Source organism: Diceros bicornis, chromosome 3 (assembly GCF_020826845.1).
Source record: "Diceros bicornis minor isolate mBicDic1 chromosome 3, mDicBic1.mat.cur, whole genome shotgun sequence".
Classification (NCBI taxonomy): domain Eukaryota; kingdom Metazoa; phylum Chordata; class Mammalia; order Perissodactyla; family Rhinocerotidae; genus Diceros; species Diceros bicornis.
In genome coordinates, this window is record NC_080742.1 from 97091732 (window position 1) to 97116261 (window position 24530).

The window sequence follows — 24530 nt, forward strand, 5'->3', positions numbered from 1 at the left end:
CACACATAGACTCTTAACCCAGACTAGTCTCTCTCCCCAAGAACACCTTAATCTCTATTACACTTGAGTCACGCACACGGCCCCCATTCCCATCCACCAGAAAGCATGGCATACAGGAGAGAGGACTAAATTTGGGTTAAATTTATTTTATTTTTTTTTAAAGACTTAATTTTTTGATTAATTAATTAATTAATTTCCCCCCCAAAGCCCCAGTAGATAGTCGTATGTTATAGCTGCACATCCTTCTAGTTGCTGTACATGGGACCTGGCCTCGGCATGGCCAGAAAAGTGGTGCGTCGGCGCGCGCCCGGGATCCGAACCGGGGCCGCCAGTATCGGAGCGTGCGCACTTAACCGCTAAGCCACGGGGCCAGCCCTTGAGTTAAATTTAAAACTTAGTCCTATTCCCTACACCATATAGAGTGATCTCAGAAAAGACATTTACCTCTTTGGACCTTAACTCCTCAACTCTAAAATGAGACAGCTCAACTAGATGATCTTAAGGATAGGTTAGATACCAAATCAGGGTTTGATGGCATTCAATTAAAACCACAAATCTCTCTGACCCTCTTGATTGTGATCTGAATTCTTACCACCTGCACTCAGGAACTGAATGGATTCAGATAAATCTCTTGCTATTTGGAACTTGGGAACCAATCACACAGATTTAATATCCCTCGTTATTTGAACACAGAGACAAAGGGATTTGATTATCAAGGGATAGCTGGGTTGACTGAGCACCCACTAGATACAAAAACACTGTCCTGGACATTATGGAGATCATGAAGGCCAATGATACTGTCTTGGATCTCAGAATGAAGGGGGATAAGAGAGAAGAAAGTACTGTTCATATTGGCTGGGTGAACAAGCAGCAGAGGTCACTGAGAAGGTGAAACTGGAGGAGACCCTTGAGGGCTAAGGTTCTCAGTAATGGGGAGAAGTGGTGGAGCCGGGAACGAAGAGCACTGTGTGCTAGCTCTCCTCACCCCGAAGAAGCCGTTCACCTCACCAAGCTGTCGCTCCCTCACAGAAATGAAAACCAACTAATCTTATTTGAGAATCAAACAAGATAACATGTTGAAAATACTTTAAAAACTATAAAACACCATATGAATTTAAGTAGTTAATTAAAGAAAGGATATTTTAAGCCAGAGAAGAACATGAGTAAAGGTGAGGCATTTTGAAAGTGCTCAATGTGTTTAAGAAGTGGGAGTAGCTTGTTGTGACTGAGAAGTACAGGATGTAGTGAGAGAATAAACTAGAAAAGTACAAGTCATCACTGCACTCAATATCATGCTGAAGGCTTTGAGCCTTGTTCTACAGACAATGGGCGACTCATTGACAGTCTGAGTAGAGGGTGACATCATCTGAGCTGTAGCTTTAGAAAGTTAACGGCAGCAGAGAGAAGCATACTGGTGAGAAAATGGAGGCTGGAGACAAGCTTGGATGCTATGGGTCTAAATTAAAGCCATGGAAGGAAAAAGAAAGACGAGCTATGGAAGCCTTCTGAAGTGGAACTGACATCCTTCCTAGGATATGCCTTTAAAGGAACATTTGCAGGGCTGAAATTGGTAATAAATGCCTGTAAAATGGTTCTTAATATTTTTATGTTAAAAACACAACACACGTATCTAACTCAGTTTCTCCTATGGAAAAAGGCGGGGGAGGTGCAGGTACAAAATTAGTGCCAAAGTAATTTAAGATCGTTCTTGTTTCTTTCCTATGTCTGGACTTATTTCTGTACCAGCCTTTAATATAAAACAAAAGTAACACATGTTCACAAAGGTAGTATTTCCTTTACTATTAACTTCTGTTTATCTTACAAATATTCTAGGTCCCATCATAAGTAGAACACTGACTGAATTAAAACATAAATAGGATCTTCCTAAAGCAATGCAAAGATTAATATTAGAAATGGTGGAAGGATAAACATTAAACCAGAGTGATAAAGATGTCGGTGAAATGCTGATTAGGAGGAACATATGCCTGTGACTGATGGAATGCTGTACAAAATGAGTTTTAAAAAATATGTACCTGATTTTCTTTAGCAGAAGATTCCAAAAAAGCTGCATTCCAAGATTCTGCTAACGCTTTCCCTTCTTCATAACTGATCACCCTAAAGGAAAAAGAAAATTCTAATTAAAGTACTTTGCTCTGTATTATATAAAACATCTATAATTGATTTACGAAACAAGGCTCCACTTTTATCAGTTTTTTCCTTATGAAGCAGAAGCACGCTCTGCTCAGTATTATCATCTAGTATGTAACAGAGAGGAGCATTTTAATTATGCCTGAGTTGGGGAACAGAACAGACATTGCCTTATGGGGTTACCCATGCTCCAGCAAGCTCTTAGAGTTCAGAGAACATGACTGTATTTTCCAGTACTCCAATATCTGTAACAATTGACTACTTTATAGCTAGGTTGTAAGCACCCAAGGACAGGGGCAATTCTGAAAGGGCCCACAGTTCAATTCTGTTGTGCACAGGCTGCAGTCATTCAGCCGACAAGTGCCTTCCTCTCTAGATGCCAGGATCCACAGGGAGCAGGTCCTTCCCCGCCTTGTTCACGGCTCTAACCCTAACCCCGGTCCTCAAAAAACTATTTGTTGAATAAATGAGTGTTACCGTTGTCTTTTTAGAGTCTGCTTTACGCAAAACGGTAGAAGAATCTAAAGAGAATTTTCTGTAACGTTTGCTCACTCTTTTCTAGAGGACACATTTGTCGAGGGAGATGAGGTGTATACTACAGTTTTATTTCTGCTATGCACAATCACTGTCACATTTCTGAACACAGAAACACAGATATGCTACAGCTGAAAATATTCTTGCCATAAGAACAATAATTTAACACGGAACTTCAGTGACTAAATCATCTTAGACTTGATTTTATAAATAAGTAATTATTTAGAAGCTACATACCTTTCCATATGTAGGTCTTTCTTATTCCCAACCAACATAATAGGTATTCTATTAATATGAGGAAAAAAAAAAGCCAAAGTAAACTAGTCAGTGCTAGATTTTACTGTTCAGGAGATACTACTATAACGAGTGTATCTAACAAGAGAGACAAAGTATTACTACTTACTGCACTTTCCCCACCATATCCAACAATTTGCCATGGATAACTTTAATCACTTCAAAACTATAAAACAAAAGTATGGAATCAGATATCCACTTTAGTGTTGATGTTTTAAAATATTTGTTATACAATGTTGATAGTGGGAAAAATATAAACTGTCACAGACTCACCATTTTAATATAAAATAAATTGAACACAAGGAATTCCTTTATTTTTTCCTACCAATCTTTTTCACATGTGCATGTATTTGACACTCAGTAATCCTTACTGAGAATATTCAGAATACTGAGAAAATGAAATAGGTGAGATATTTAAATAGGAAAGTCTAACAGTGGGCTGACAAACCATATAAACACAAATTTCAATCTGTGCATAAACATCTGTAGAACACTGAGGGCCCTAGCAGTCAGCCCGTGTTCCACATAAATATGGCAGAAACACAAATAGAGTAAATCAATTTATGTTTTTCCCATTTCAATTAGTAGAAAAGCTCAGATCATGTTCAATCATCATCTATCTAGGCAGCTTGAAGTAAGAAATACAGAGTTTTATTTCAACAGTGTAAGAGAACATCTATTGGGGTACTTTTTTCCCCTTAACAACCTGTTTGCTCCACAAGACAATCACTAAAAAACATTTAGCCTAATAATCAAGTCTAACTGTTAACTACTGCCAATTCCAGCATAATCCTTTAAAAGGATTAATGCTATCTGTGTGTAGCAAATAAACTCAAGCAAGCAGCAAGAGTCAGTCTTACCTTTTGATTGACGTAACAGAATACACAAGAATATAACCATTAATATCTATGGAGTATGTCTGAGGAAAGATGGAATATTCATCCTGTGGAAGAAAAAATAATTACATTTGAGTAAATTCTTCATATAGCATAATAAGCAATCCTTACCCAAAGTTTTTCACATATTCCCTGGTCAAAGAAGTCAAAGTAAACAAAAAATGGATTACAATATTATTCTAGAAACATAGCCTACACACTCAAGATTTATTTAAGACTAGTTTAGGGATGATAATGTGCTTTTAAGTCAATATTAAAAAATGACTCTGGCTATTTTAAGACTTTTGGGGGAAGGCTAATGATTTCTGTAATTCCTGGGAGAAGAGGAGAGAAGGAATGAAAAGATGATTAGTTCTGTGATCTCGTATTAAGGGAAAAGTACCACTACATTTCTTTTATGGGTGGAAAGTCCAGAATCTCTTAAGACTTCACAGGAAATTCACAACTGCTACTGGTTTATTCCATAAATCTGCATTTTCATATTTGAAATGTTATATTATCACTTGACCTATTTTCTACACGTGAGTCACAACGGCCTGAGTACCAATCTACTGGTCATTAGTGGGTTGCGACCTGCACTTGAGAAAGAGGAAGGAGGGAAGAGGATCAAAACACTAGACTCAGTGTACCCAGACTTTTGAGGATCAAAAGAGTTATTTATTCAGCAACTTTAGGAATTAAAAACAAAGGTACACATTATGCAACAGCGTATTAGTACTCAGTTTTATAAAGCTTTATGAAACTCTGCTTTAGATACAGAATTATTCAAGCATATAAAAGGTTCTGATGATGCAGTTTTCACAAGCACACGTCACTGTCTGAAACAAACATTTCATTCTCAGTTGAAATGTAATTGTCAATATACTACATCTCCCAAGCACTACCACAGAAAAATCAAGGCAAGCCACCATTATATCAAGTAACTGTCTCTGTTAACTTTGTAATTCCACAGTATAGTAACAACTAATGTTCATGATGACCCTGAATTACTGCCCTAGGGCAAAATGTCTTTAAAAAAAAGAGAAAAATTAAGTTTTACTATCAACTCTTTGATATCATAAATAGTAGTCAGTAAGCAGAAAACAGCGTTTCTACATCACAGAGCTTACTACATATGTAAAATAACTCTTTGTTTTCATTATTAGTACAACTTTCATTAAGTTGAATTCATTTTAGTGTTGATTTTTGAAAACAAATTTTTAGCGGAATGATAGATTTTTTTTCACCCAGATTAAAAACAAAATTCCAAATGATTTTAGTCACCAGCTCAGGTACGGTAGATCCAAAATTCAAATTATCCTTTCTCTGAAAGGAAGATGTGGAAATAAAGAAAAGAATAATCATATTCTAGAATCATGGTACAAAAAACTAGTTAGAAAGTATAATGGAGGAAAAAGACCCCCAGATGTAACAGCAACCAAAAAGGACAAAATTCCTACGAATAAACTTAAGAAAATAAAAGTGTAGGATGCATCTGAAAAAATCTTAAAATACTCCCAGAGATAAAAGACTTCAATACATGGAAGAGTGTTCCACGGTCTTCAGCAAGAATAAGCAGAATCATAAAGCTATACATTGATTAATCCTAAATTAATATATAAATGTAACATGATCCTGATAAGAAGTATACTTTCTGAGGAAGAACAGCAATTTCAGAGGCAAGTGGGTGGAACCCATAAAGCTACAGTAATTAAAACAGTGCAGTACCAGCTCACGAATGGAGCAGACCAGAAAATCTACAACGACCTAAATAGATATGGGAATTAGGTATATGATATATTGGCATTTCAAATCAGTAAGGATAAAAAGTAACCCTCAACAATATGTATAGGGAACAAATGCAGAGCCATCTGGGGGTAGATGGCTAAGTTGGCTCTCTAACTTACACCTTAGCAAAAATGTATTCCAGAGGAATCAAAGATTTAAAGATGAAAATTGAAACTATGTGCATAGTAGATGGGAGACTTTTTAAAAAATAATATCAGTTAAAAAGAGATTAATAAATTCAACTATATGAAAATGAAAAAGTTCTTCATGGCCGAAAACCTTTGAAAAACCACAAACAAAAGACGAACTGAAAACAAACAATACCTTGCAGCTCAGATCATATACAAAATGCTAATTTTCCTCACATATTAAAGGGTCTCTCAAATCAATAAGCAAAGGCCAACAACCCAATGGAAAAAGGGCAAAGTACACGAATAGACAGGATAATTCACAGAAAAAGAAATATGAATGTCCTCAAACACAGGAAAATATGACCCAACTTCTTCATAAGAAGAAATATACTTATTAAAATGACACTGAGATACTATTTTTCACCTAGCAGATTGGCAAATATCAAGAAATTAAGACGGATGGCAACTAGACTTCTGGTGGTAGACACGATGCAGTCTATACAAAAGTTGAAATATAATGATGTACACCCGAAATTTATATAATGCCATAAACCAGCATGACTTCAAAAAAGAAAAAGTGTTTTTAAACACAAAAAAACTGGTAACACATTGTGTTGGTGAGTGTGTAGGGAAATGGGCACTCTCATTCACTGCTGGTGAGGATGTGAACTGTGACCCAATGCTCCAGCAATCCCACATCCAGGGAATCTTCTTACATAACAGATTGTCTAAAATAACACAAGATATTGATTGCAGTACTGTTGGTGGTAGCAAGACTGGAAACAACCTAACTGTTGATCAATGGTTAAATTATGATATAACCGAACAATGGGATTAGTATGCAGGAGAAAAAAGAGGCTGTAGGTACTGATATGGAAGAAATCTGCAAGATGGAGATACAGAGATATGTTACTTTTTTTTTTTAAAGATTTTTATTTATTTATTTTTTCCCCCCAAAGCCCCAGTAGATAGTTGTATGTCATAGCTGCACATCCTTCTAGTTGCTTGCGATATGTTACTTTTTGTGTAAAAAGAAAAAAATAACTTAAAACCATATTTGCATGTGCATGTATAAGATATCCTGGAAGTACATACTAGACACTGATAACATGGGTTGCTGTTGCGGGGTGGAGCTAGGGTAGCTAGAGTGAGGAAGATTTAAGGTTCGCTATTTACCTTTTTGTGCATTTATTACTGTTTTCTAAAAATAAACTTAATACTTGACTTTTTTTAAGGGTAATTTGACATTATAAAATTGACCATCCCTGAGTCACATGTCACTGAGTCTACCTGTATTAGGCCCAAACATAACATTTCATGCAAACTAAAAATAATCAACTTGTATTTAACTACGTTCATCATCATCTCTAGCTGGGCAGTTAAACCAGCTATAATATAAGCTATTATAATAGTAAACGGTACTTGCTATCATATATTGCTATATAGCAATTTATTATGTGCAATTTTACTCTCCAAATGTGTAAGCTAGTGAACAAATTTACTATAGATTGCTTTTAAAGAATTTGCCCTTTAATCATCTTTCCCTACTACCAGCAGTCTTAACCCCAGACCAAGCCCATATGAATCCAATTTAAAAACAGCTCTTGGAGCAGTAATTATAAGTGCCATCTCATCCAGTTTCTACAGAATGGGGGTAGGACCACAGAAAAAGGAAATACCTGTATCACACCATCATGGGTGGTAAATACTAGCATAACTTTTTATTTTATGGTCTCCCAACTGTGAATATAGCCTTTAAGAATTATTAGCTGCAATGAAAACAAATCATTCAAAATAGCTAAATTTGGATATATTTTGTGCAAAAATTTTCTAAATATTCTTATTTTGCAGTAACAGAACCCAAAGGAGCAAGACAAGCAGAGCTGGTTACTTTGCTCTTACCATCCCTCACACGGTACCCTCACTCGCTGAGATCTCTGATCCTTTTGGGGTCATTCTTTGTATTACTCTATCATTAAAACAACTGAAGACATGTGATGCCCAAGTGTACATTTATGCCTTAGAGCAAAACAGAACCTCAGAGGAACACATCTTCTGTTTTGATAAAGAGAGTCAATATAAAGAAATTTTCTCTCCAGAGAAATGTTTACAAGGAGAGCTCTCCTCCAAGTACACCAGGACACCTGCACTACACTCACTCACGTCGTTAACGTCAATTGAGTTGCCCGCATAGGCACTGCTCTAGCCTCAGCAGCATCCAAGAGCTCCAAATAAGGATCAAATCCTCTTTAAGCTCATTAACCTACTCTAAACCAAATAACAATCCTGTGAAGGCAGGTACCACAATTGTCACCAGTTGACAGACGAAGATCTGAGGCATAGAATGGTTCATCAACTTTCTCAAGGTCACTGGGTTAGTAAGAAAAGCCAGGATTCAAACCCAGGCAGCGTGACTGCAGAGTCTACACTCCAATCAACTATGACATCTTGGTTCTCCTTCTGGTCTACTTTAAATGTATTTCTATAGTAACATTACATGGAAGCGATTTATCAATTTACATTCTCACTCACACTTTCCATGAGCTTAATGAAAATTCAAAACAGAGATATAAAGGCAAACTGAAATCTTGATAATGTCACAGTCCCACCATAAATGGTGTGTGGTCCTATTTCTTTGCCAAGGACGTTCTCGGTTTATCCCTGTCGCCTCAGCATAATTATCACCCATGCTCCCTTCACTCTTAAAGCGTCTTACTCTAGGTAATAAAATTACACAGTCACTTTAACTATAAAAGAAGGATACAAACCTTAAGAATCCAACACAAGGTCCTACCCCAGAGGTAGGTAGAAATTCCACACTAATTTCTCAGAAAAGCTAGGTCCTCTAAGTCATCACTCCCTTATGGAGACTTCTATTGCTCTTCTTGTTCCAATAAGCTCCAAACTCCCATTCCGCAATGGACAGGTACCCTGTAGAATGAAAGCCTAGGATGGCTCTGCTCTAAGAAAACCATCATGAGGTGTGATGATGAAAGACTATTACATTCTACCCAACACTAGGTGGAGAATATAGGGTGAATGAGAGTTACATGTTATCTCTGACATACACATTTGATTTATTTTATTTGAAACTTCCAGAACTGAAACTCCAGGGTTTCTCCAGTGCTAAAACAACTCAATACAGCTATTTCCTTGCTTCACTAACGGGTTACACTTTCCTTCTACGTTCACTTCAAAACATAAAGCAGAGGGAGCTCATTCCAAACCCACAAGACAGGCCACATCATTCCAGGTCTATCCTAATCTCCCCAGGTTCCAGAACAAAAGCCTCCATCTAACGGGGCAGACCAGACTATACTACACTCACCCTCCTGTGAGTCTGATCCTTTGTCCAGCATAAGAGGCAAGGTGAGGAGTTAGAAACTGACATTCCAGCTTCTTTACACTCCCCACCCTCCAGTAAACTGTAATAAATGCAGCCTAACAGAATGGTTTCTAGTAAAAGCTGAACTGGCTGCCATGGTGATGGGGAAGTTAAGCTGTCAAAGGGTTTTTTTAATTCCCTTCAAGTTCTCTCAATTTCTTTCATCCTTTGATTCCAGTCAATTCCCCTGGCGACCCATTCCCCACATCACTGCTACATTAACCTGTGAATATCTTTTTTTGGGGTTACTTAACCTCTGGCAATTACCGACTGTCTAGCAAATCAAACTGACACTCCTTACTCTAGTAATCATATAACCATCTATAAATCAGGTTGTTTCTGCCCTAAATCTTTCTCATGCCTTTTCCCTGGAAAAGATTTACTTTTGCTCTTAATGTAGGAGAATACATAATTACAAAGGGAGGAAAAGCATTAATATGATTCTGATACAGAATTAAGTTTAGAAAATAGGAAACCACTATCCCTGTAATAAATATAAACCTTCACAATATTATGAATATATTTAAAACAAATCTAAAGTAAAAAAACAAGTTAATTATTTGAAAAACTGCCATAAACGTCTTAGAAAGGACAAAGTAGATAGCCTATTAATATTCCATCACACATAAATCACGAGGGGTTTTCTTGGCATTGCTGTTCTGTGAAAGCATCAACGCCAGGGATAGGAATGTCAGACATGCTGCATGAGATTCTGAGATATTGGAGATACTTACTTGCCCAGCTGTGTCTACAAGTTGAAGATGATATTCTTGTCCGTTTACTGTGATTAATTTTGTGAAAGCTATAGGGAAAAAGGGAATTAAACATCAGTTAGCTAAAAAAAATTAACTTTAGATCACTTAAAGCTTGAATGATGACAACCAATTAAGCAGAGTCCCTAATAATCTCATAAAAAGGTCCCACAAAACAAAAAAAGAACAAATCTCTGAGTTTACAGATTCTTCCCTACTTCCATTATTTAACTAAGAAACACTGGCTAGCTGACTAAAATCAAGGTTGGGTAAACCCTGAATCTTTTTCAAAGAAATTGAAATTAGGCAACAATTCATATCCTGTAAAAGTAATTTGAATGCTCTACCTGTGGATAGTCCTTCCTCTTGTGAAAAGTGAAATATAATACATAAAGTCTGAGGTCTAGAATGAACCAAAAAGCACAAAATTTTTCATTAATTTATAGGAATTTCAGTGTCAGAGCACAAAAAGCTAATATTAATTGAAATGCTAAGAAGTTTCAGTATGCAAAAAAAATTAACAATTTTATTGATGGATAAAACAGCAAAGGAACAGACGTTCTGTGTGAAGCTATCATTCCCACTTAGCTTAAGGATCCAAGAAATTTGTCACAACTATTTTCCTTACCAAAATGAAAAAAAAAAAAAAAAAAATCAGACTCAACTTCTGGAAAAGCCAATTCAGAATTCTAAGGAGACAGACTTCAAATAAATACAGACACAAAAGAGGAAAGAACTATTAATAGTAACAGAATACTAAAAAGTAACCATCTGGAACCCTGACAACTACACAAAACAAGATTTCTTCTGCATACCCAGTCCCAGCCATTTTGACTCACGATGAATTCTCAAATCTCCTGGCTGGCCATTCAAACTGATTATGGCCCGGCAGCAGAATCTATCCCTTGCACAGTTGAGAGAAGACCCACTTTTGCCCACTTTGTCCCACAGCCAAAAGAGAAAGCAAAAACAGAGGAAATTACGAGGGAATTATAAGTGACAAGGAGGATGGAGAGGGGATCTTATCTGACTGATGAGTGCCACAGGGAGACAAAGAACAGCTGAAAGAGAAGCAGTAATCAAAGAGAATCACACCAGCACCACACTTTCCCAGTGCCAGCAGGGGTGCTAGAGTCAGGTGACTAATTGGTGAGTACCAATTAGACCAGACTACTCAAGCCCACTGCCACACTTCATATCATTCTTGTGCCCTTTCTGGAAATTATCACTTTAAGGAAATAGTTAAACCAGATGAAAACTCAAGACAGGGAGTACTCAATATAATCTGTTTCATCAATTCTAAGAAAAAATTCTATCATATTTTTTTTCCACACTGTAACCTCTCTGAACTTGGGATGCATCTTGCACCGACTGTACTTTTTGATCACTGTCAGCCAGGGGGCAGTCGTGACACTCCTGTGTGAAAACCTGCCACTGACACCTTAGTCAGGTAAATCAAAAAGTGCGTTTTATACTTGATGAAAATTATGTAAGAAACGCTCGTGAGCAATAAAGCCAGTGACCTTCAATTAGAACTAAGTAATTGTGGTTATGAAATATAATGTAATTACTATGAAAAGATTACTGAGATAAAATGTCCATCATTCATTCAAGAACTATTTCTTGAGTGGCTAGTATCACCACCTAGCACTGTTCTAGGTGCTCCAGATACTGAAGTCTCTCACCTCAGTGAGCTTACAGCCCAGCAAAGGAAGACACAGACAGACGCACACACACACACTGTCAGGTATCTTCTCTAGGAGAAGATCCAGGCAGAGGGTAAACAGCAAGTGAAAAAGCTCAGCGAGGAAAAGCAAGCGAGTCATCGCAGCTGAGGCTGAGAGAGAATGGTGGTGGATAATTAGGTTGGGGAGGAGGCAGGTCTTATAGGACATGGTAAGGACTTCAGATTTTTATTCTGAATGTGATGGGAAACCAAGGGTTTTGAGCAGGGGAGTAACCTGATTTGATTCATATTTTAAAAAGATCAATAGCTATGCTGTGAAAAATAGAAATGGACGAACCAAAAAGGTAGAACACTAAAAGGATTTTCTGAGTGACTGGAAGTAGGGTGTGAAGAATGGAGAGTTGGATGACTCCAACGTCTTTGACTTGAACAACTAGATGCATGAGCTGCCATTTACCACTATAGGAAAGGCTAGGGGAGGAGCACTGGGGATGGAGAGGAAGGGAATTGAGAGCTGGGTTTAGATGTGTGCAGTCCGGGAGCCTATTAAATATCCAACGGGAAACAAGGGCAGCTGAATAAAAAAGCCCAGAGTTCAGGGAGAGGCAGGGGTTGGGGGTACCACGAGACAAGCAAATTCCTGAAGAGACAGAAGACAACTAGAGAGCAAGTGTAGAGAAAGCCTGGGCCTGAGCTTGAAGCCCAGAGGCACCCGACACTGCCCAGGTCAGAAAACTGAAGAAGATTTAGCCAAGGAGACTGGGGAAATACTGGCCAGTGAGGTTAGAGTAAAAAGGCAGGAGATGTAATTGTACATAAGATATAAAAGAAATAAAATATCAATAAACGTTTTCATATATCCCTGCACATAAAAAGGATGTAAATCCTCCTACACACAGCAGTAAAATGAAACTGAAGACCTTCCATTTGTCATGGGAAAACTCTCTTCTTGTTACTATTGGAAAAAGAGAAGTGTAATAAGAGCCATGCCTGTCAGTTCCAGAGTCCAGGAACAAATTCTTCTACGCCCTGTACTCTCAACCTCGTGTAGAAATGGAAAGCTGGCTTTCTCCTGTCACTTTCCTTGAACCCTCTCTCCTTCCTTTTTCAATCACTGGAGAAATTAATCCAATTTCCAACCTAAAATCCTGAAATTACTCTAAGCAGACTAATAGTTACTTAACTAGTACAACCTACTAACAAGCAAAGTAACAGAGACTTCCTAATCCATATCCTACTGAGAAGTCTACCCACTAGGCAATGCTTGATAATGCTGCAAAACTCCTAATCAGAATTTCCCAATTTTCTGACAGGAGCTTTGTTAATTCATCAACAGTACTACCTTGAGATGGCAGAAATTGTAAATTGCTGCTATTTTTCCTTTAAATTATAAACTACCACTAGTTAAATTTCATCAAATCAATTTAGTTTGTATTGAGTAGTTAGATTAACACTACAGTAACTAAGAAAGTACATTTGCACAAGCAGTACTTTTGCTCTAAAAATTTCCCCAAACTAGAAAATATGTGGTTTTATTCTTGTATGACCCTATTTTAAAAGAAGATGACATAGTCCCAGAATTTTTGCTTTTGCAGTGATACTTCACAGAGATTTGTCACCACTGAATGTTCACTACATAGAAATGACCTATTCTATATTATAAAGTTAAGTGTAAAATAACTACTGGGTTATGTTCTGATTTACAGAGTACTGTGTTTTTTAAAACCATCAAACCATCCATCATTCACGCTCCTAACAACAAGTTTATGATAACGGTTCCATTTCTCTTCAATTCTGTTATCACTGAACAATGTTTTTCCACTAAATAGTGGGGAAAGGGTAGAGTAAGGGTTTCGGCCCTGTGTTAGACTGTCAGACCATAGTAGATAGAATCTGATGTCTGAATACTCCTCATGAAAGGATTCACGTAATCTGATATTCATTTCTGCTCTTGCTTATAGACTTTAATACTTTGAATTTATTTATTTCTGATGAGGAAGACTGGCCCTGAGCAAACACCTGTTGCCAATCTTCCTCTTTTTGCTTGAGGAAGAGTGGCCCTGAAGCTAACATCTGTGCCCATCTCCCTCCATTTTGTATGTAGGACGCCACCACAGCATGGCTTGATGAGCAGTGTGTAGGTCTGTGCGTGGGATCCAAACCTGCAAACCTGGGCCATCGAAGTGGAGTGCGCCGAACTTAACCACTACGCCACTGGGCCAAGCCCTATACTTTGAATTTATTTTTGAGATGAGAAAAATCTTTATTATTGAACACTATTAGATAGGAAAATACTAAAAACACAATTAAAGATGATACTGACAGCCTCTGAAGTAGGGTCATATCATTTGGTTTCTGAGATGATTGTATCAAGAAAGTTGGACTTTTACCTGATCCATTACTTACATATAAAGAAAATGTACTTTTTTTTTTAAGAAAATGCATTTATATAGAACACCATGACTTTCCTTCCAACTCATCTTTATTTTATTTTATTTTGGTGAGGAAAATTAGCCCTGAGCTAACATCTGTTGCCAATCTTCCTCTTTTTGCTGAGGAAGATCAGTCCTGAGTTAATTAACATCCATGCCCATTTTCCTGTGGGACACCTGCCACAGCATGGCTTGCTAAGTGGTGTGTAGGTCCGCGCCTGGGATCCGAACCTGTGAAACCCAGGCAGCCGAAGCAGAGCACCCGAACTTAACCACTATGCCACTGGGCTGGGCCCCCAACTCAATTTTAAATGGTACAAAGATATCCACTTATAAAAACCACTTTTATGAGCAGAGCTTACCATGAAAACTATCTATCATTAATAAAATTCCCAATCAAGTCTTTTCTCTTTAAGGACATAAAATTCTAAGTTGCTATGTATAGCAAATATTAAGACCAAGATCATGGTTTTCTCATGTTCTTATTCCATTGGAGAGATAACCAAATGTGTTCACCTAGCATTCAAATTAATCTGCTCCTCACATGGGCATACTATTCTGTAAGTGATAGCTATACAAATCAAGACAGGATGTAGTCAGGACTCCTCCTTCCAGATACCAGCAGAGGTTACTTTCAAACACGGGTTTTCCCAGAGTTAGTTTAGCAAGCAACAGGTTTCCTTCCCTGCCACCAGCATACTGGGACACAAAGGACTGCTGACTATTTTAAGCCAGAGGTAGGCAAACTTTTCTTGTAAAGGGCCAGATAGTAAATATTTTAGGCTTTGTGGGCCTTATAGTCTCTGTCAGAACTATTTGACAACTCTCCTACTGCAGAGAAAAAGCTGCCATAGACAATATGTAAGTGAATGAGCATGGCTATGTTCCAATTAAACTTTATTTATGGGTGCTGAAATCTGAATTTCATATAACTTTCAGATGTCACAAACATTACTTTTCTTTTGACTTTTTTCAAATATTAATTAAAAACCATCCTGAGGCTGGCCTGGTGGCGTAGCGATTAAGTTCTCGAACTCCGCTTCGGCGGCCTGGGGTTTGCAGGTTTGGATCCCGGACCCGGACCTATGCACCGTGTCCTATGCACCGCTTAGCAAGCCACGCTGTGGCAGAGTCCCATATAAAGTAGAGGAAGATGGGCACAGATGTTAGCCCAGGGCCAATCTTCCTCAGCAAAAAAGAGGAGGACTGGCAACAGATGTTAGCTCAGGGCTAATCTTCCTCAAAATAAACAAACAAACAAAAACCACCCTTAGCTTGTGGGCCATAAAAAAAGGCACTGGGTCTTTTTGCCTGCAGGCCGGAGTTTGTCAAACCCCCTGCTGTAAGTCTCTCTTGCAAACTTTGGGCAGGTGAACTCTACTAATCTAGTTGTTAAAGTTTATGAACCTGGCTGTTAAGTCAGCTCCATGTCTAATATACCAATCAGGTTTTAATGAATCCCATGTTTAAATCTGTACGTTCCTGGTGACAAATCCTAGGTAGTAAGTACTGGTGTCAAGAATCTGAGACTGGTTCCAGGGCTACCTAGGGTTCTAAGATAGTCTGAAACAAGACCAATTTCCAACAAACCAGCTTCCCTGGATGGAAGGGTTTCAGATTTTCCTCTGTGATCCCTAGAATCAAGACTTGTCTTATGATTCTGGAATCCTTCAGGCAGATTCTAAACCATGGATTCAAACTGGACAAGGTGTAAAGGCCGTGGCTGTTTCTGGTCTTCTGTGCTTCTTTCTGCACATAGCCTGAAATGCCACAGGCTTTGGAGCCAACTTTGTTTTAATGCTGCACCTGCTTTCTCCAATCCCAGAATAGCTCATTTCCCCAAAGCCTTCAAGTCTTTAGGACTGGAAGGGATGGGGGTGGGTAGTGCTTCTACAAGAGTAAGGTACAAAGGATCTGGAGTGTTCTCACCCTTTTTCTTTTTAAGCTTGGAATCCCTAAAAAGGGCTACAGTTGAGAGGAAGAAAAATAAAAAAAAGACTGTACTCTCTATTCTGCTTTCCTAAAGCAGAGTCTGGAATGTGAGGTTCCAATGTAGGACTTATTTCTACGGAACTGAATAACAATTTCTAGATGGCGGGATCTGGACAGTGAATAAAAAATGATTCAGTATAAAGTGGGTAAAGCTTTTGGAAGCTTTTCTTGGACCCCAGTTGCAGATCTATAGGTTCACCGAATAGCCCCTTGTAATCAAAGCTCCAGGAACACACAATGGCTATTTGTATGCAGAATGCAGGCTTCCCAGTTTATAAATCCTTCAAAACAATACTTACTGTTTTCTATGGTTGGATCGTAGGAGTCAACAAATTGGCCTTCAACAAACTGAATCGTCAATGAGGATTTCCCTATAAAAGAGAGCAACAGCTCAGCATGTATTGGCATATTAAAGCAAAAAATTTTAATTCTACTATTTTACAAAAAACACTCAGATGAAGAAACTGAAGGTACTGGGGCTCAGAAAACATTCCTTTAATTAGCATTTGGGCAATTTCAAAAAAGGAAATAAATTTTATTAATTTGCTTTATATGACAGGAGTTTAAGCAATTAAGCTAGTACAAATTAAACACTTTCGTGACATTAACAAATATTACTGATGGACAAGTACATCACACATTCCATTAGAGGTAAACAAACTCTTAATAAGCTAAGCTGATGTCCTCTGGTGTCCTTGAAATCTGGCTAATAATGTTAATATGGAAATTAATAAAACATGATTTAGTTTCTTTGGGCTCTTTCAGGCACAGCTGTTAGCTGTTAGAAGTGTCACCAGGTACAGCTTTTAAAGAGGATAACGTGAAAATATGTAACAAAAACCTTTATTTAAAAAACTCCTTGAAGGCAGAAATCTTGTCTCAATCATTCAGTATCAAAGGCCTCTCACTGTCTGGTGCACAGAAGACAATTAAGAAATGTTCCAGACTTCCCAAAATCACCACTAATAACTGGGCCTGTACGTTAACAAATCAAGAACTAGAGCCCTAAGTTCTCACCCCTCTTTGTTACCTAAAATTTCTACTAGAGGACTTTAGAACAGGGTGCCCTGTGAAGACACAGTGCAAGAACACAGTCCAGATTATTTTATCACCAGGAAACGGGAAGTGGTCCCTCCCTAATTTCTCCCCAAACCCTTCCTTCTCTTGTGCATCCTCAGAGCATTATTAAACACACGTTCTTATAAGCTTGTCGCATCTGGCTGAGCTTCTACCTCAGAGGACCTGCAGGGAGAGCCAAGGAGAGAGGTTTGGGAATGCAAGCCTTCTACTCCCAAGGTTTGAGTTGTGCTTGCCTTCCTCCAAACCACAGAGAGGCGCAGTTCACAGGCGGCACGATGTTTTCACACCAGAGGCAGGCTCCGTATACTCAGAAATTAATAAACTGGCTTACAAGTGGGTGCTGCTGGGAGACAACTAGAAAACCCCCAGGTTAGCAGGCCTATATACTCAACACATAGTTCAGTGTCTTTAGAATTATTAAAAACTGAAATCATTCTCTACAAAGCAGCCTATGAGAGCTTTTAAAAATTAAATGTTTCTTCCCTGTTTACAATCCTCATTGCAACTAGAATAAATTCCTAACTCCTAACCATGGCCCCCAATCCCAGGCCCTCCCTGCTCAGGCCCTGCTGTGCCCACCTCCCTAACCTCATCTGCTGCCACACCCCTGGCTCCAGTCACGTCCCTTCTGTCCCTGCCAAGTTCCTGCCTGCCTTAGCGCCTTTGTTCTAGCCACCTCCCCAGATCTTTGAACGTATGACTCATTTTTGTCATAATTCTGGCCTGAATTCAAATGTCCCTTCTTCAGAGAAGCCTTCAATAAGACCACCCCATCTAAGGTGACGCCTACTCCCTAACAGTCACTCTATCATAGCCATCCTGTTTTACTTCTTTTTAGTGCTTGAAGTCATCTGAAATTATCTTCATTCATTAGCTGGTCTACCGAGACCAGAACAGTGCCTGACATGCTGTAGACACTCAGGTTTCTGAACAAATGAAAGAAACTAAAACTCAGACTTCGGAAGAGCACTTGCACACATTCAGATACTACCAAAGATCTCAATTTTATACATGTGACTAGGAAACACAATTCAAGTTCAATAGAAATTAAGAAACAATGATCTAGTATTTATTGGTACCTAATCACAGGCCTGCCTGTGACATAGGGATACAGTAGTAGTCCAGGAACTCCATACATTTCAAATGGATTGTGTTCAAAAGAAACCACATTACATAAGCTAGCTCATAAAGGAGTATTTATCTCAAAATATAGCCAAACTACTTTATGAAAATAGCAAGAAAAAAAACCCCTCTTTTATAAGTTAGCAAAACTGAAAAACTTAAAGGAATAGTAAAATTCTTATTTACTTCGAATGCTATTGCTTGACCCAAAAGAAGCTCAATTACGAAGAAAGAAAAGAAGCTTCTTTAGGGCTTCTGAAGAGTACTTCTAGGTACTCTGGTGGGCTTTTGATACCCTTACGTAGGATAAGGGGGGATTTTTTGGCTTGCAAATAGAAAGAAGGGAAGGAAGAAAGCAGAAGACAATTTTTTCTAAAGTTAAATGGGCAAGAGTTACAAAGAAAAAAGGAAAGAAAGGGGTTAAGTATGATATCTGTGATAAGCTCCCCCAAGAGGAAGAAACAATGGATTAAGACAATGGTCTGTACTGGCACCAGGTGAGCCTCAGCAGCCTTCCCTGCAGGAGGGAAGAGAGGGGAGAAGGACCGCAGGAGTTATCACAGGACATTTAGGAAGCCACAACCAAACTGAAAAGAAAGTTAGACACTGAACAAGACAGTAGGAGATTAAGTGTAAAAATGGAGTTACAGATAACAAGTGGATCACATTTTAAAAATACAATTATGGGTACATATCCAAAGAAGAGTTCCTCGTTTACATCATAAAGGGCATAAATTATTTGACAGGCTAAATTAACATTTAACTTGAAAACACAAGTAATCATTTTGGCAAAAGCAGACAAATGTAGTCTAACCCAAATCACAATGCAGGTTGACAGCAAACTATTGTCTTCACCAGTAAACTGGGACACAGAATTTAAAACCCCAGGCCTCAGGGAGCAGGCTGGATTTCTCAATCAGATTGGTCCTCGGAGAAACGGATTATTCATTAGCAGAAGTGGGACTGAAGAAAAGCTAGGTGTCCCTCGGGTCTCCCTTCCCTTGGACTCTCCCCTAAGGGAAGATCATGAATTATTTAAATTAAGAAGGGACAGGAAGGCTACATTTGCTGACATGACACACATGTTTTCTGTTGTTTCCATTAAAAAGTAGAATTATTAGACAACTAGTGTTGAAATCTTTACTAGTCAGCACTAAACGATAATTAATCTTAGTAAATAAATCCCACCGCTCATACTATTCTCAGTTCTGGTTCTAGTAATTTCTGGTTTTAAAGGACATCTTGGTCCTCTAAAGTAGCAATTCAGCTCTTTTGGTCAAGTTTTCCATGCAGTTTGCTTGCAGCTACAAAAAGCACTGTTGGTCTACAGCAAATTATATTCTTTACTCAGCCACCTTTTTAACTAGTCCCTCATTATGACGTCAGACATTTACTTTGTCCTTTGTCCTTATCAAATTCAGATTCTGAAACACTAGTTATTTTGTGAAGATATTTCACCAACCATTATGCTCTCAGAAAGCTGCTAAATTTGTACAACTTGAGTATCTCCAGCCCCAGACCAATTCTTTGGAGAAATGCTATATGAAAACAATACAGGAGTGATTTGAATGAACTGAAAAGCAGCACATAGCCAGATGTGTGTTTATCAATTTACAGAGAGACACGAATCACTCCTTTTATGTCATAACTTAGTATATAAAAGTTATATTTATATAACTTCCGTATATAAAAGGTTTGAAAATAATATATCCCAATATCCCACAATTAACTTTCAAATATTCTTCCTCCAAACTCAAAATCACCTTAATTTTAAAAATTATACAAATTAGGGGCCAGTCCGGTGCCGTAGTGGTTAGGTTCACGCACTCCGCTTCAGCAGCCTGGGGTTCTTGGGTTCGGATCCCAGATGCAGACCTACGCACTGCTTATCAAGCCATGCTGTGGCGGCATCCCATATAAAGTAGAGGAAGATGGGCACAGATGTTAGCCCAGGGCCAGTCTTCCTCAGCAAAAAGAGAAGGATTGGCAACAGATGTTAGCTCAGGGCTAATCTTCCTCATATACACAAGAAAAATCATACAGATTATTTTTTAGAAGTTTCTTCTAAACTTTTATCAGGTAAAAATAGCATTGATATATTTTCTTGCAATGATAATATGACACAGTAAGTTTTCCATCCAGTATTTTCACTATAGAATACATACTTTCAAAGTTGTTGACTATGAATTTCTTACACTGTGTGATTATTGCAAAACAGGTACTGTTTACACCAAATATTTTAATAATTTTCAAACTAATTTTGAACTAGTTTTCAGGCTTATTCTTCTTAAAAAAAAATAACTACTTGTATAATACTCCCCTACCCCCTCAAAGCGGCATTCTCTGGAAAAGTTGACATGTTACTTGTTCACACTGGAACATAATGGAGAGGAGTAGGTTTCAGTCTATCAACTAGTCTATCAAGTCATTCAGCACAAGGGTCCATCAGGACCAATGTAATGTTTCTAGGACACAACCCAGGCCAAGGACTGCTTTCATTTTTACTCAAATTCTTCATATCACCTTATGGGACTTTGATGTCCATGTATATACAAGCTAACAGTTGAGCTTCAAAGCTCACTGGTCTCGCCAGCAATAATCATTTCCACGCCACTTCAGTGACCCACCTCATGAGCACACCATGAAATGCTGGCTGGCTGCACCTCCCACGTTCTCCCAGTGCCCTCACTTCTGACTCCTATCCAGACCCTCTCTAGAATATCTTCAAACTAGGCCTTGTAACCCACCAGGTCATGAAATCAATATACTGAGCTATGACCAGCACTGTTTTTAAAGAAATAGGAATACCACGGTGGAATGCAAATAATAAAGTTACGAAACTTTGACTCTCCAAATCTCCATCATGTTTCACTTCCTTCCCTATCAGTGTAAGCCCCAAGACAAATCACTGTCCACTAGTCTTTTGTCAGAACCTCCCAATTTCCTTTCTCTGGGCCCTCTGAAAAATCCCGTCCTCTCAATCTACTCATTTACCTTTGGTGAGCCTGTTGAGCTCAGCTCCAGAAAAACTCCACAATGTGGTTTGGCCACCGTTCTCAAGCTTTGGTCTTTTCCTGTGCTGTCCTATCTCTTTAGGAATCCTCTCTGAGGCTCCCTCCTTTCCTCCTTAAGCAGTAGTGAAAGTGTGGTCCCAGCAGCATCACAGGGTAGTTTTACTACAAATGCAAATTCTTGAGCCCCATCCAAACCTACTGGGAGTATTAACAAGCATTCCCCCACCCCCTTCCACTGCACACTGAAGTTTAAGAACCCCTGCACTCAGGCGACGAGTTCAGATTTAACTGATTGTCCTAAATCGCCTATCTCCTCCAGGATCCAGCATCTTCCCAAATCTTCCAGTCCCTTCCAAAAGCTCAGATCACAAGCATTTAAAGAACACCCAATAAGGGCCAGGCACTGGGATACAGCCATGGTTACGAGGTGGTGTCTAACCTCAGAGGTCGCCTGCTGTGACCATCTCTATTTTCCACTCACCCTTGTCTTGGTCTCCATGCATATCAAGACAATGTGAACAGAGCCCCTGGGTTGTGCAATGCAGCCCTGTCTGCCTGGCCCTCTTTACATTATCACCAAGCATCAAAGGAAGAGGTCAACACACCTTTTTCGCAAAAGCTATTCTAGCACTTTGTGTTCCAGATCCCACTCCCTCCTGGTCTCCTCTAGACCCTCCTCCTCCTGAAATAGTTATCAACACATTCTTAGATTCTCTACTGGTTTACTCCATTCCACGTGGTTTACTAATGGTGCCTCTGAAATATTTACATATATTTAAAAATCCAAGGTGTTATGCTGACTTATGTTCCCCCTTTGCTCTCAGTGCTATAGGAAGATCTCGTTGGGTGCCGTAGCTGTTGGGTGCTACCTGCCTGACCAAGAAGATGAGAGCACTCTACAGAAAATGCTCTCAACCACCTAGAGTTCCATTCCACTAACCCCAAGTTAAATGCATCCATGGGGATGCATGTGACCTGGATGTGTCCCACAGTATTCGGACCATAACACCTGACAAAAAGTGTGTTGACTCTGGTTTGAGGAGCCTTCAGGGAAAAGGTCAGGTAAATTGAGGCTAAAGCTATGGAGGCAATTAAGGAAGAAAAGCAGCTTTTCACTTTACAAAGAAGTCTGCAGGACAGAACCACTGCAAGAAATACATGCTGTGACTTCTGGATGACTATCTCCACAGGGACTACAGGCTGACATTGCCACAAAGCAGCGAAGTGCTTTGTTCTCCCATCCAATTCCTCCTGAGCTAACGTTGTACGTGCGCTTAACCCCTACTTCTAGTTTCATCAGTTACAAACAGAACTGCTTGACTATTCACTGTGTAAAATAAGGAGATTAATTCCCCCACCTGTCCAACTACCTTTCTTCCTCCCAATTCTAGCTCCTAACAGCTGTATTTTTATAGTGTCAAGCTTGGTGACATTTCATTCATTCTGAATCCTGAGTTTTTAGAGCTCTGACTATGGATTAGTTCATTTGTTTACTCAAATATCTCTTAAAGCAGCTATTATGTGCCAGGCACATTTCTAGGCACTGGGATATATCAGTGAACAAACCGAAACTCCTTCTTTGGCATGTAAATTCTAATGGAGAGAAACACATTAAAAAAAAAAAAATACAGCGGGGCCGGCCTGGTGGCACAAGCGGTGAAGTGTGCGCGCTCTGCTGCGGCGGCCTGGGGTTCGCCGGTTTGGATCTCGGGCGCGCACCGACGCACTGCTTGGCAAGCCATGCTGTGGTGGCGTCCCAAGTAGAGTGGAGGAAGATGTGCACGGATGTTAGCCCAGGGCCAGTCTTCCTCAGCCAAAAAAAAAAAAAAGAGGAGGACTGGCAGATGTTAGCACAGGGCTGATCTCCTGCACAGGGCTGATCTCCTCACACACACATACAAAAAAATACAACAAATGCAGTAAATTTAAGAAAATCTGAGTGTGTATCTATCCCCTGTAACCAAAAGAATATTAACAATTACCATGATTTTTTAAACTAATGAACGAATGGATATAAGCAACGATGATGAGTGGCTATTAATGCCACAAAAAGAGAAATAACCAGACATTATGGATCTCCCTGACGCAAATATAGACCACCAAGCAATTGTAAAAGGGGGTGGGGGTGGCAGGTAGAAGAGAAAGAAACCACCTAAATCTGATCAAACCACTAGATCTAACTACCAATTTACAGGAAATACAGGGTACAAATGAACATGTAAAATACTATGCAGATAGAACAGCAAAACCCAGAATCTGAGTAACACTTCAGGGTCCCTCCCTATAAATCAGAATTTCCAGGGGGACTCATGCTTCGGTATTTTTAGAATTCCTCCAGTGATTCCAATGTGCAGCAACTTTGAAAACCAGTGTTCTAACACAGTGCTTCCTCAATATTAAAGAATAAACAGTTCCCCTAGGGATCTTCTTAAAGTACATACTGTTAATCCATTAGATCTGGAATGGGGTGTGGGATTTTCCATTTCTACCAAGGTCCCTGGTGACACTGATCTCCAAACCAAGTTCTAAAGTTTAGAACACTGGTTCTTCAACTTAGCTGCACTCTGGAATCACCTAGGGAATTCCAAAAACTAGTGCCTGAGTCTTACCCCCAGTAATTCTGATTTAATTAGTACAGCCAGGGCACAGGGACTTTTTAAAAGCCTCCCAGGTGATTCTAAGGTGCCACAAGTTTGAGAACCACTGCCTTAAAGCCAAGGTCAAGGATGGCAGACTAAAGAGATGAAAGAATCTCTGCTCTTGAGCTAACTGACTATTCAACCTCTAGTCTTCCATTTGTGAGTTAATAACCTTCCTTACTGTTTAAGTTTGTATGAGTTAAACTAATTTACAGTCAAAAGTATCCTAATTGATTACAATATTAATTGTATTATTACAATAGAACTGAAAAATTTATATCTTCTTATGAGGATCACTCAAATCACTCCTCTTCTATTTGATAAATTTGTATTTTACCATGACAGGAGCCTTCTCTGATCTAGGGAACTTTACATATCACTTGACTCTACACTCACTCACTCTTTTTCCCCCACCAAATTTAACCAATGTTAACATTTTGTCATATTTTATTTTAGCCTCTTGGTTTAAGAAATAGCACTTAAAATAATAGTTTATAACATTGTGAAATTTCAGTTGTACATTACTATTTGTCAGTCACCATATAAATGTGCCCCTTCACCCCTTGTGCCCACCTCCCCAACTCCCTTCCCCCTGGTAACCACTAAATTGTTCTCTCTGCCCGTGTGTGTTTATCTTCCACATATAAGTGAAATCAT

The 24530-nt window shown here is 39.0% G+C and overlaps 1 protein-coding gene across 1 annotated transcript in view; it reads right to left on the reverse strand.

Annotated features, from left to right (window-relative positions):
* RHEB (Ras homolog, mTORC1 binding) overlaps positions 1-24530 on the reverse strand; it is a 48060-nt gene that overhangs the window by 4321 nt on the left and 19209 nt on the right. The window contains exons 2-7 of the mRNA XM_058533581.1: positions 16318-16389; positions 9890-9957; positions 3837-3919; positions 3086-3142; positions 2920-2967; positions 2034-2115 (exon numbers count right to left, since the gene is read on the reverse strand). Coding sequence (XP_058389564.1) covers positions 2034-2115; positions 2920-2967; positions 3086-3142; positions 3837-3919; positions 9890-9957; positions 16318-16389 — 410 coding nt within the window. The remainder of the gene's footprint in view (positions 1-2033; positions 2116-2919; positions 2968-3085; positions 3143-3836; positions 3920-9889; positions 9958-16317; positions 16390-24530) is intronic.